At 35.8% G+C, this 13869-nt stretch overlaps 2 protein-coding genes across 2 annotated transcripts in view; one reads left to right on the top strand and one right to left on the bottom strand.

The window, feature by feature from the left end:
* nkx6.3 (NK6 homeobox 3) lies at nucleotides 1-3363 on the top strand. The gene is made up of 3 exons (XM_079638122.1): nucleotides 1-1182; nucleotides 2183-2352; nucleotides 3075-3363. Exons 1-3 carry the CDS (start codon nucleotides 765-767, stop codon nucleotides 3303-3305), a joined length of 819 nt encoding a protein of 272 aa, XP_079494248.1. The 5' UTR covers nucleotides 1-764; the 3' UTR covers nucleotides 3306-3363.
* A 3981-nt stretch (nucleotides 3364-7344) lies between these two features.
* The window catches only part of inpp5l (inositol polyphosphate-5-phosphatase L), a 35260-nt gene continuing 28735 nt past the window's right edge, over nucleotides 7345-13869 (bottom strand). The window contains exons 14-16 of the mRNA XM_079636868.1: nucleotides 13579-13647; nucleotides 13409-13468; nucleotides 7345-10271 (exon numbers count right to left, since the gene is read on the bottom strand). Of these exons, the coding sequence (XP_079492994.1) occupies nucleotides 13421-13468; nucleotides 13579-13647 (117 nt within the window). The 3' untranslated portion in view covers nucleotides 7345-10271; nucleotides 13409-13420. The remainder of the gene's footprint in view (nucleotides 10272-13408; nucleotides 13469-13578; nucleotides 13648-13869) is intronic.

The raw sequence follows: 13869 nt of genomic DNA, 5'->3' as shown, positions 1-13869 counted from the left end.
ATTTTGCGGAACTACGCAAGTAGAGAGGGGAAGATTTTGCAGCTCACATTAGTAAGAAAAAAAAAGATCTGTCAGACATAGTCACCAAACATCTTATTCATCTTCCACAATGCCACAATCATTATGAAGAAAATGATTATGTCAAATATATTCCCAATGACCATTGAAGATGACAAAAATCCCATTTCCTTGTGTTACGCTTCCTAGCTGCTCCTCCACAGCCACGGCAGACGGCCCATTAAAAAGCTACTCATTCTCACCCAGACTTTTTAAAAAACTATTAATCTGTTGACAACCAATCAAAGGCTGTCCCACTGCGAAAACAGACCAATGAAGAGATCAGGCACGTTGAGCGCTTAACCAATCAAGACAGGGCATTCTAATTCTGTCCATCATTATGTTGGACTGTGTAAGGTACATCTTATTTATGACCTGCAACCAGAGAGCCAGTGGGACATTTGTCTGTGCAACTGAGAGTGGCGCTGGGTGTTCACTTTGGAGTTCCAGCATCCATTATGGACTAGTTAAAAGAGTTGAGAAGAGGAAATAAAAACAGACTCTTACCTGACCTTTCAGACCTTTGGAACCTGGTGTGATGTGAGGACCACACTGAGCGCTGGAAATACTCCAGATTATTATATCAGAACACCGATTAGAACTGGACTAGACCCTCCGGAGTGCTGGATGTCAGGACCTCGGTAAGAATCAGTCTGGAATCATCATCATCCTAGTCATTGGAAACTGAAGAAGAGCGCACAGTTTCCATGGAGTCCAACATTTCAGGGTCTTTCCTCTTCAACAACAGCTTGAACCAGTTCCCCTCAGACATCAAGGCCCCGGTGTGCCAGTACTCCATTCCCAACTCCTTCTACAAGCTCAGCCCCGCCAACATCAACGCTCAGCTCCAGGCTGGCACTCCGCATGGCATCAGCGACATCCTGAGTCGATCCCTGATGGGCGGCCCGGGAACCCCTGCGCTATTGTCCGGGTACCCCACCATGGGTGGCTTTGGGACAGCTGTGCCCAGTCCGGGGGTGTATTACAATCGGGATTACGCCCCATCGGGACTGAGCGCTTTCCCTAAAGCCGGTGTTGAGTGTTCGGGTATGAAGGGCAAAGGCAGCAGCTGCTGGGTGGATGGAGGGTACGAGTGGAGAGGAGCGAGACAGCAGTGCGCCAACAGTAAGTCATTTGAAAAGAGTGTTATGTGTGATGTCATACCAACAATGTGACATTTACTTATACTAATTATTTACTATTTAGTACATTTGTGTAAATTGTTTGGATATCATACATGCAGAATAATAATAATAAAAAAATTTGACTGTATTTAAGGACTTGACTTGATGTCCAGTTAGTGCAAAATGATTTAATATTAATATTTTTAAATTACAGTGGAAATGTTAAGATTTAACAAATCAGTGTGATATTATCACTGTATATAAAATTGACTACTGTATATTATGTAAATTATAATTAAATGAAAGTTTGTGGACAATATTTAAAATGACCTTTTTCAATAAACAAGATACACATTTTTTTTAATAAAAAATACTTATTAAACAGTTTATTATTTTAAGATTTAAGTGTAAAGTTTTAACCAATCAGCGTGATATTATCCGTGTTTATAATATTGACTGTATATGATGTAAATTAAATTTAAATGAAAGGTTGTGGAAAATATTTCAAATGACTTTTTATCAGTAAACAAGATATAAAGAATAATTGTTTAATTTAAATAACTGTAGGCCGATTGTTTTAAACAGATCATTATTTTAAGCTTTAAGTGGAAATGTTAAAAAAAGATTACAATATAAAATAATAATATCAAAATATTATTATATTAATATCATATTAAAATAATTATTTGTATACAATATAATAAACATGATAACATAATTCTTTCAAACATTTGACATTTTCATAGACATTTGTTGTCTATGAAATAAAAAAACTTCTATAATACCAGATGTTTCTTTTATTTAAGGTTATTCTATTTATTCCAAGATCTCTTAGTTTCAGTAACTATGAATGTTTCAAACATAAAATAAAATTGTTTTAATTTCACCGATTCCTGCTTTGAAGTCACACGGTTAAATAAAAGAAAAATGAAGTCATGTAAAATGTGTCAGCAGCACATGCAGATTTAGTTGGGATACACAATCTGGTGTTTTCTCTGTAGACGGTGGGCATCACACTGAGACGGCGGGGAAAAAGAAGCACACAAGACCCACTTTCAGCGGGCACCAGATCTTCGCTCTGGAGAAAACCTTCGAGCAGACCAAGTACCTGGCAGGACCAGAGAGAGCCAGGCTGGCATACTCACTAGGCATGACTGAGTCACAAGTTAAAGTAAGATACTTAGATAATACTACACTGTAAAAAATATTTTCATGATTTGTTATCACAACTTTTTTTCTTTTGTCAAATCAACTTCGATAATTAAAGGGATAGTCAAGTTCCCCAAAAAAATCTGTCATAATTTACTCACTCTCATGTTGTTCCAAACCTGTATGAGTTTCTCTCTTATGTTGAACACAACATTATATAATTTAAAGAATGTTGTAATCAAACAGTTGATGCAGCCATTGACATCCAGGGAAAACATAAAAGTCAATGGCTAGTCAGTGGTGACCAACATTCTTCAAAATATCTTATTTAGTGTTCAACAGAAGTGATACACTCATAAAGGTTTGGAACAACATGAGGGTAAGCAAATGATGACAGAACATTTTCATTTTTGGGTGAACTATCCCTTTAATGTGGTTCAGATAACGTATTTTGAGTTTCTGAAATCTCTTTTTTTCTAGGCTATTAACTCACATTTGTGATTTCAATAAACAACCAGGTTACTTAAAAAAAAAAAAAAAGTTAAACCCACAATAACAGTTCAGGACTGTTTCAGACAGTCAAATTGGTTGTGGATTAAAGTTGGTAAAGTTGTTGAGGAGCAAACAGCTAAGTGGGTTATTTCTAACTGACATTCTCAAAGGTTTGTTGTGAGAGTTTATTTATTTGTAACGAGTTTTAACAGCACCTGCGTGACTCTGACACGATAATGTGATTCCTCTCAGGTGTGGTTCCAGAACCGGCGCACTAAATGGCGGAAGAAGAGCGCGACGGAGCCCAGCTCCACACAGGCCTCGCGGGTGGAGAGTGGAGGAGACGGCTCAGAGAACGAGGTGGAGGACGAGGAGTACAACAAACCGCTGGACCCCGACACGGACGACGAGAAGATCCGACAGCTGCTCCGAAAACACCGCAGAGCTTTCTCAGTACTGCGCCTGGGACCGCATCACCTCTGAAGGCGAACGCACGTGCAACAGGCCGCTGTACCATTATACCAACATACAAACACGCATAATCGTAGCCTACACTCAAAAATAAAAATAAAAATAAAAAAAAGGATCTCAAATTATACGAATACACAGTATAACCGTTCTCGGTAAGACTTCCTAAGAAAATGACCACCATTTGTTTTACCAAGGGAAAAAAGTTACAGAAAATGGAACCTGCTATTAAACAGTCTATAGGCTTTTCAGCGGAACACGTTTAAACAGTAAAATAAATAATAGGCCTATACAACTATTAATGAAATGGCTAAATGTTTTGGGCAGTGTGTAGCCTATAAATGTATTAACGAAAATAAACACATTTGGGGACTAGAATTGTGAATAAAAAGATTAGGCTATTGGGATATTGATTTCTCTTGTGTGACAACTAACTTAGGCCTATTATTAGGCTACTCTGTATAACTTATTATTTTAATCATTTTATTATTGAACTATTCATGGCTATTCATTTGATTATGCATTATAACATTTTATATACCATTGTTATTGATATTGTGTTGTTGTAATACAATGTATTATCTAAATATAGCCATGAATAAACCGTTATAATTTATTATAGGCTGTAACTGATGACAATTATTTACGAGAACATACAATTGACTAAATTTACAAGGCCTTATGAATCAATTTTAAGGCATTAAGAATAGATTTATGTTGCATTATAAAAGCTTCAAAGAAAGTGTTACACTGTAAAAAGTGATCAGTTGACTTAATTAAAAAAAAGGAGGAAACCTGTTGCCATAAAATTAAGTAAATAAATTATATGCGTAATTGAAAGAAAAAATGTCAAGTTCCCATAACTTATTTTTTTCAATTACGCATCAAGTTTATGTACTTAATTTTATGGTAACGGGTTACTTCACTTTTTTAAGTTAAGTAAACTGACCCAGTTGTCTTTGAATTCTGTATTGAATATTGCTCAAACTTATTCAGAGATAAAATGCATTATAAATGCTCATGAAACAAGCAGATATGGTCAAATGCAATCAGATACATGAATCAACACCGAATGAACTGTATTCTCACTCTCTTTATAGCATTACGTCACTGTAGATGTCATTCTTCCCTTTCTTCCAAGTTACAAGCATTTCATGTTGTGCCAGTGAAGTTGAACTAACCTGCAACTGCAACCTTCTCAGTCCATAAATCAGGTCAAGTTCAGACAGGGATGTTTAGTAATAAGACAGCATGTTTTCCATAATGCACATAATGCATAAAGCACTGTATTTATTGATTTTTTTTAACTCTTGAAGACAGGGTATTACCCTGATATTACCCCAATAATTAATAAATTAATCTCAAATGTTTAACATCTAAAATGCATATAATCTAATGTATATGATCTGTAAATTAATTATGAAGGAAATGCACAATAAATTGCTGTTTTGAATGTTGAGTTTGTTCTGTTATTTTGAAAATCTGTTCAATCTTTTAATGTTTTAAAGAGGTAAATCGAAACTTTTCACCATGCTAGATAGTGAACATTATGAAAGGAATGAAATCTTGAGAATATTGAGTTACATTTTAAGTTAATGCCCGAGTTTAACCTGTTGAGGAGGGGAAAAAAAGGCAGTTTGAACCATCAATAAATGTAAAACTTACTCTGATAATTTTACAGCAAATCAGCAGGCACTGGATATAAAGTGGTCATTGTCAGTTTGATGAATATCATTTAACTAATGGCTCCTTTGAGACCAGTTGTCTACAGGGAAGCATTAGTCAGATCTCACATCCTTTAATCTAAATGAGAGAGCAGATGGTGAGAGAGAGAGTGTGTGTGTGTGTGTGTGTGTGTGTGTCTTGTTTGGCATCTGCTTATGGACGTCTTAACTGCACACCTCAATTAAAGTGTCTTATAATGATAATGACTCTGGATTGATCAATTAATGTGAACGGATTGATCAATTAATGTGAACGGAGTCAATGTGAAACAATTGACTAAACAGGCATCAATGGATCTTCTCAGTGATGCTAATTTTAGCACCAGTTGCAATATTTAAAATATGGAGAAACTCAACGGCTGCGTCCGAAAGCTGAACAAGGCTGCCTCCGCAGGCAGCATAGGAAGGCAACAAGGCACATCCGAATCCAATGATCGTGTCACATCCTGCCTCTATCTCTATCTAATGTATTTTTGTATAACAATATTAATAGTTCTGTAATAGTTAATACTTCCATCTCTAAAAGATTTAACATTAACCGTGGTGTACGTCAAGGTTGCCCAATTTCCCCCTTTTTATTTTTGTTGGTAGTTGAATTATTATGCATTGGTATTGTTAATAATCATGTAAGAAATTATAGTCTGCCCCGATCCAACTTCCACTCCAATATATACATTTATATCAGAATGTTCCTTCACTTAAAAGAGCTTAATTATCATATAGAGACAATTACATCCAATCTCAGTAATATGTAAATAGTATCACAGAGGGCAACCAACGACCATTTTGATTACAGGGACTTCAAATAGCTTGTCACCTTAAGCATTTGACCGTTCTAACAGAAGATCAAAGATGTGATCACTTCAGATAGATTGTATTACCTAAACCTTTTGCTGTTCTGATTTCATTTACATTAAGAGTTGACCATTTGGGTTGATCATATCCTGAACAAATGGTAGTCAATTGTAGAATGGGAATGGGACACAGAGAATCTTCTCAGACAAGGGGGTGTCTCAACTTCATTAACATACAGACCACAGCTGTCACAATAAGAGCAACTTAATTTACATTAAGAGTTGAAAACTGTATTAGGATAAAAGGTTTGAGATTTGGATGATCTGGGTTCATTCTGACGCCGGTGAACCCAAGGTGCTTTTGTGTACCTTGCCACTACTTTGCTGTAATAAACTTCATTTTTGAGATCTTCGACGTCCACATCATTTTTTCTTACAATCAACAAATTCAAGGTCTCACAATTTTTGGAAAAAGAAATTAAAATATCACAATTAGCAGATGACACAACCTTATTTTTAAAGAATATATCATGTATTCCTGATGCTATCTCCTTCATCAATACTTTCTTTAAAGCTTCTGGTTTAACTCTAAATTTATCCAAAAGTGAATCCTTCCGTTACACAGTTTAAATGATAAAGTTGTTGCTGACATTCCAGTGAAACCCTCTCTTAAATACAACAATAATTATGGTAACAAAGGATGTCCTAGAAAGACAAAGTTTAAACTTCTCCTCTAAATTAAAAAAGACCAAAGCATTATTAAACTGTTGGTTATAACGCAATCTTTCTGTTTATGGTCGTGTCCTATTATCTAAAGCAGAAGGCTTATCTTATTTGTCTATCCCTCCTTCCTTATCTTTGTATGTTAAAGACTCCTATTGTAAAGATATCAATAATTTGTTTTACTCTTTTGTTTGGAAAAACAATTTAAAGAAATTAAATTTTAAAATGCATTTCAATATTTAAAGGGGACTAACCAAGCAGTCTTCCAATTAATATTATCAATAATAGAGTTCCACAAAAGGTTCCTCTAGGTGGTATTAGGATAAAACCCACTAGTAAGAATCTTGAGACAAAACAATGGCATTGACATATTTGAAGATATACCAGAGCAAGTTTCTTTAAGTTAAAACAGCTCAAACATGCACTTTAGTGATTCTCGTCTGTGAAACCGGACAAATATGTTTATTAATAAAAGGAAGACTGGGGTTAATGGCTGCTGAAAATTCAACTTTGCCACCAGAGAAATAAATCATACTTTAAAATAGATTCAAATGTTTTTTTTAATTGCAATTCATTATTTTTTAAACATTTTATACTGTACTTTTTTTTGTAAATAAATGCCTTGTTGAGCCTAAGAGACTTCATTCAAAAACACATAAAAATCGTACCGACCCCAAACCTTTGAACATTAGTATGTGTGCATATATTCAATAGCTATTCAAATTTTTCTATCTATCTTTATTTACCCAATTTAAATATTCTGTTGTATGTATCTATTAGGCAACAAAAACAAAAAACGCACAATTCAAATGATCAGTTGATGAATATATACATTTTATTAGGAAATAAGACATAACATATTTGAGAAAAACATTCATTGGTGCTGCAGAATGTATAGTACAGTAAGAGGGCCAGTCTAACATTCGACAGCACATTCGTACACTAAATGCACTGCTACTGTTTTACTGCATCTTATGTCTGTTACAACCGATCTGCCAAACACAAGGTCTGTCAAAAATCATAAAATGGAGGGGGAAAAAATAGGAAAAAAATATATTTGGCACATTATCAAGCATCATGTAGCCTACATCTTCAATCACAAGAAAGTCGAGTCTTTTTTTCTCCTGCAGTTTTTAGGTATGAATGTGAATGTTTAAATGGATAGTTTGCCCCAAAAATACAAATTATCCCTCAAGTTGTTCTAAACCGGTATGAGGTTGTTGTTTTTTTCGTTCTGTTGAACATACAAGAAGATATGTTGCTGGTCCCCAATGACTTCCACAGTGTGAAAAAAAAGAAGCAATATCTGCTTTTGTGTTCAACAGAAGAAAGAAACACAAGTTTATGACAGAATTTACATTTTTGGGTGAACTTTCCCTTTGTTTACTCCGAACAATCTATAATTTCATAATGGCAAATGTTCTGATCCTATCGACAAGTTTCCTCCTGGCCCAGCAGTCACCATTTATCTTAAACTTTTCACCATCCCACTGTCTATGTTCCTGATAGACACTATATAACAATATATTTTTCGATGTTTCTAGGGTGGGTCCATGGCAAAACCTGATTTCACCAAGTACAACATGTTCCTGCATCAACATCTTTGCTGATCCTGGAACAACATTTTAACCAATAAGATTTGAGAGACGAGTTTGCAGTTTATGTCAAGTTTAGGCTTGCAAACATGGTTAAGTGTTTCTACATCAGTGGTATTCACAGATTTGTTACTCTTTGATTTTAGATCCACTGATGTAGAAACACTTAACCATGTTTGCAAGCCTAAACTTGACATAAACTGCAAACTCGTCTCTCAAATCTTATTGGTTAAAATGTCCATGAAAATGCCTCAAAGTCTATTTTTGTTTATTTTAAAGAAGAAGAAGAAAAGTCAAAGACACAGAAAGTAGAAATAACTTAAAGGTTAACATACAATAAGCAATGTGACTGATTTCACAATTGCTATGAAAGAAAGATCCCTTTTATTACGGACTATGAATGCTCACATCACTGCTAAGTAAAATACTTCCCCAAGACCAGTGCAAACATGAATGGCTACATACACGTGTAACTTAGCATGCTAATAACAGTGCTCATAAATCTCAAGAGACTGTAGTGTTTGTGTTTATCTGTAAAATCTCAAATGCTAAACGACATCGATGCCGTTCCTACAGCGGCTCCATGGCCTCCTATTGAACCACGGTTTGAAGCGATGCCCCAGAGAACAGTAAATTATGTTGACCGTACCATGAATCAACTTCAACAAGTCCATTATTGACAGGTGGGCTGTACGATTTTAACCCTCACGCGTAAATTATGCGTGGGGGGTGTTCAGATTAGATTGATTTAAATCAATAAATTCCGGTTTGGTTAAGAAATCACGGCCCTGTCATATCTGGATATAATCCCTTGTAGAGATGGTTTGTTTGATTTGGGTTTGAAATGAGAATCATGTTGCTGAGGACATTTAAAGGGATATTTTACTATAAAAGTGTGTCAACTTAAATCTTGCAAACGTTGGTTTGATTATTAATACATTTCTGAGCATCAGTGACTCCAAACATCTCCAGATGGATAAACAAAGTGATTCAATAACAGTTACGTAGCCCTACGTATTTACAATTTAAAGTCATTACATAAAGCATAACATTACATAAGGTAATTTACCACACAGAATCCTACTATATGAAACATGGTAATTACAACTAGCTTTAAACACATTTAACGCTGGACCAACACCAATGAAAACCTATATAGAGTGGTTAAACTTTACTAAACAATACGAAATACCCTAAATCCAACGCAAATAAAACAACAAACAGATCTCCGAACGCTATGCTCCACATTAGCATTCCACATTGCACTAGTGCTCTAATTAAAAGTCTGGGGGCTTCCAGGCCAGGGCACTCTGGGTGGGATTTCCATAATTCACAAGTGCTAATGGCTTTATAACTTGTCCCTTGCTGTCCTGTACATATTCTATTGATCCGAGAGTCTTGACTAACAACCCCGCAGAGACAATGACTGAAGCTGAAGAACACGCTGACAGCCATAAGTGCTGAGGCGAGTGTAAATGCAAAAACACACGATTATGAATCCATGCTCACACATGCAGGAAGTATAAGAACTGAAAAGCAACTAGCTGAAAGCTACAGTGTCAGGCCGCACTTTACTCGACACACATGCGCACGGATGATGAACGTCAATGCAAAGAGATTCAGGAGTGAAACAGCAACCAAAGCTTGTGAGTCGCAGCAGCTTGCGTTTGGATACGGTGTGCGATTTTCAGCATACTTGTACTTGCATTCGCATACAATGAGCAAAAGCAAACGAATGAGGTTGTAATTCCCACTCTATGCAAAGTCTTAAGCTTAGTTGTTTGTGAAAAGTCCGGAGTTGAGAGCTTTGAGAAGTCTTTGTGTTCTTTCTCTTGGTCCTTTTTGATTTTGTCCTATTTTTCTTTGTTCAGACATTTCTGAAGTCACGCTGACTGAACATACCTGAAGTCTTTGTTAAATGTGCATTATGATGAAAGTAAAACATATCAGAAAATGAAGGACAGTTCTTGTCCTTTACATTGCGTGCCCACTTGAGTTTGCCAGGAGATTTCAGGGGGTCCTGTAGGGGTTTTCTCATTGTCTCGGTGTGTGAGAGTGAGTGTGTACTTGTTGTAGAGCCCTGGCATGATCGGAAGAGATGACCACAGAATAACCTCTAGGAACACGTCATTAACACAGGAAGTCCTAATAAAGAGAGAAGGAGTGTTAATCGACTTGAAATGAAAACAAATTAATCTTGCACATGACACCTTTGTAAATTATATTTTGGTTTTACTGAAGGAAAAAGGTGAATAAAAAATGGTATGTGACCAGTTACTTGTGCTAAGACATACACTTCCCATTATATATGAAATCATTTTAACCCAAAATCTTTATCTTGATAAAAGCCACTCTATGGTTTTGTTCATCTAGCGGAAATGTGTTATTATTATTATTAGTAATTGTAGAAAAAATTTAAACTGTGTAAATAGAAAGAATGAAATTGTGTTTATGAATGGACTGAAATGGATTTATGAATGTATAAGAATTAAACAAAAAAGCAGAGAAGTTTGTGTCATTTTGTCTTTTTATTTATTGTAGTGTATTTCATTCCATTTTAGTTTTGTCCATTTGAAATAAAACGGTTCTTTTATCTTTCTTATAAATTTGTTCTTAAATAATTTAAAATGGTCATTTATAATGTTTGCATTATACCAATGTAAAGCACTTTGGATTACCAATGAGTATTAAGTATATACACATATGCTATGTAAATGAACTTGCCATGCTTTGCATGCTCTTCTATAATCTGTCTGTACGGTATCACAATTTGTGCAGTTTTGCATTGCTTGGTATCGTCTAGTATTGACATTGCTTTTGTACAATACTGAACTGAATGTACAAAAATGTTTATATCAACATCTTTGTTTCCAGCCATTTAACGTTTTTGCAGACTGAAATGTTTTACAATGTACATTGTATTGTCTTGCACATAATATATATATATATATATATATATATATATATATATATATATATAAACTGCACAATCCACTTTAGACCCCAATTCTTAAATTTAAGCACCAAAGAATACTAATGTCCATAATTTAAGTCTATTTGGAGATTAAACGACAGACCAGCTGCAGTAGCAAACCCATCTAAACAATAGACAAGCGTAACCTATAGAACACACATAAAACTGGCAGCAAAACAAAATCACTGCCCTAAAAATGCCAATATGCGACAACAATGCAGGATAGATTAGTGTTCTGTGTATCTGTAATTAATGAACACTGGTGCGTTTATGGTCCAGCGCGGTGGAATTGCTTGCGTAGGCTCGAGAGCCAGGGAATCCAACAGACATAGATCAGGAGACGAGCAGCGGGACCCGTCTTCCATCATCTCGGCTCAGCGCCACAGTAAACGAGGGTCGAGGGGCTGCTAACGGCTCCTCGGGGAAGATCAGAACAGAACGCTTAAGTGGACTGACGGACATTCTGCGACTCAATCTGGAAATGGGAGAGGTGTACTTGGGTGGTTGACAAACAACGTGGACATAAACCTTTTTTCAACATCGAGATGTTATGCCCTTTTTTAAAGTCTTGATTTTGTTTAAAGGGCACCTATTATGGAATTTTGAAATTTACCTTTCATGTAGTGTGTAACATAGATCTAAGTGAACAAAAACATCCTGCAAAGTTTGAAATATGAAAGTGCACCGTATATAAAGTTATTGTCTTTCAAAAGTAAGAGTCATCTAGGAGTCATTTTTATGAATCGTTAGAAGACCGAAGCTTTTTCTCTGACTAGATGACGTCAACTTGTCAAGTTATTTGAATATGATACGCCCACTTATTGCGCTCCAAGGCCAGGGAAAACTTGAAAACATCATGGCGACGAGACGCTGTGTTCTGAAGTGCGACTCAAAAGCCAACTTTTTTCATCTGCCCAAGGAGGAGCATTTGAAGACTAAGTGGCAACAATTCATATAACTATACCACAGAAGTATAGTCCGAGCCTTGTGCTTTGTTCGCGCCATTTTGAAGACGATTGCTTTACCAACTTAAATGCAATCAAACTTGGATTCGCGAGCCGGCTGATATTGAAGGAAGGTTCAGTTCCAAGTGTATTTGCATCAGCTTCCTCCTCCGTATCACAACCTGTAAGTGTTATTAATAATTGTTGCTTTTATGTTTTATGTAGCATATGCTTAATAATTATTTTGTTTGTTGTGTAAGCACCGTTTAGCTTCTAGGTCTTCAATGGCAATTGTATTGAGATATGTGAAGTGTTTGTCGTTGTTTTCGGAGTTGTCTTAAAGAATAGAGTAATACCTCGTAGTAACGTAACTGCATTTATTTTTTATTTTTTAAACGTTATGTTTATGCATCGGGCTAATGCAAACAAAGACTGATTGTGCTTTTACAATATGAACTCTGGGATATGCTCGCTAACATAACATTAAATTCTTCATCTTATTTTTAGTATTTTACTACAAACTACAAAGCAGTGGACTATAATCATTATTATAACACAATTTAATTGATAAAAGCATCATTGTACTCCGTGTTAAACAATAAGTATTATCTCTGTAAACACTGCTGGGTCATCTGACCAATCAACGCAGATTAGCGTCGCGCAAAGGAGGGGTTTGGAAAAATGAGTCGTTGAACGAATCATTTGGGAGTCGGTGAGCAAATCAGGTAAAAATAAATGCGTATTATACGACAACAAAAGTGTTTTTTGTCATTGCATGCACGTAAAACTGTTGTTGGGGACTCCCTAAACAACATTAGGAACATTTTAAATGTCATAATAGGTGCCCTTTAAATAAAAATTATTTTTCCACATATTTTAGATTGTTGCAGCACCTCTCTTCCCGGACTGCCAGCAACGCTCTGTTTAGTTCTGGTTTCTGTAAAGCCCATCCTTCTAAAAACATAAAGTGCTCTGATTGGACCAGTGTGTTGTGATTGGTCAACCGCTTCCAACGTGTTTTGGAAATGTCCCGCCCTTCCCATAACTGCGAGGTTCAAAACACTACTAACACAACTCAACCAGGCCTCACCCCCTTTTTTGCGTATGCCTTGGGTGGGAATTATTTAAATATTAGGAATATTGTAGCTTTTGTTACCTGTCAAAACCAATTTAATCACCTTTTTGTCTTTGTTATTTCCCTTGTGTGACGAATATATGTGTAAAAGTACAAACATTCCATATTTACTCAATGAATATTAAGACATGCATGGAACCCTGAAAAACAGATTTTATACTTATAAACAAAATCTGTGTTGTTTCAAAAGTATAAAACCCAACACAAACAAACAAATGAAATGCCTCACCCTTTGACTCTCCTAGTGTCGATGTGCAATTTTCTTCAGTGGAAAAAACAGGAAAACAGGCTGGAGAAAAGACATAAAACATAACCAATAAAATAGTCATTCATTGAATCATCCATTAACATTCGTTGAAACATATTGATTTGTAGGGGATGTTTGAGAGATCTGATCACCTTGTGGTCTCCCATGCAGATGTCGGAGCCCAGTGTGTTATAAACAACACCACTCTCACTCTCTTCCCTCTGCGGACAACACACAATACATCAACAACAAGCGATACAAGTCGCTGTTCATTCATCTCAAACACGCATATTGCATATCCTTTGGAACCAGATGATTATTGATTTAACACATGGATGTGTAATACAGATGAACATATTTAGTTATGGTGTAAAAGAATATGTAAGAAAAGAAGAAGATGAAAAAAAACTTCATTAAGATCACAATAAAAGTTATAAATGTAA

The sequence above is a fragment of the Phoxinus phoxinus genome (genome assembly GCF_949152265.1).
Source record: "Phoxinus phoxinus genome assembly, chromosome: 15".
Lineage (NCBI taxonomy): Eukaryota > Metazoa > Chordata > Actinopteri > Cypriniformes > Leuciscidae > Phoxinus > Phoxinus phoxinus.
The sequence above is the reverse complement of the archived record's forward strand: the minus strand, read 5'-3'. Positions and strand labels throughout refer to the sequence as shown.

What these genes read in the sequence shown, in the direction of transcription:
- nkx6.3 (XM_079638122.1), top strand. Translation starts at nt 765, where the DNA reads ATGGAGTCCAACATTTCAGGGTCTTTCCTCTTCAACAACAGCTTGAAC. An exon ending in GAGACAGCAGTGCGCCAACA is followed by an intron (nt 1,183 to 2,182) that starts GTAAGTCATTTG and finishes TTTTCTCTGTAG; the next exon opens with ACGGTGGGCATCACACTGAG. An exon ending in TGACTGAGTCACAAGTTAAA is followed by an intron (nt 2,353 to 3,074) that starts GTAAGATACTTA and finishes GATTCCTCTCAG; the next exon opens with GTGTGGTTCCAGAACCGGCG.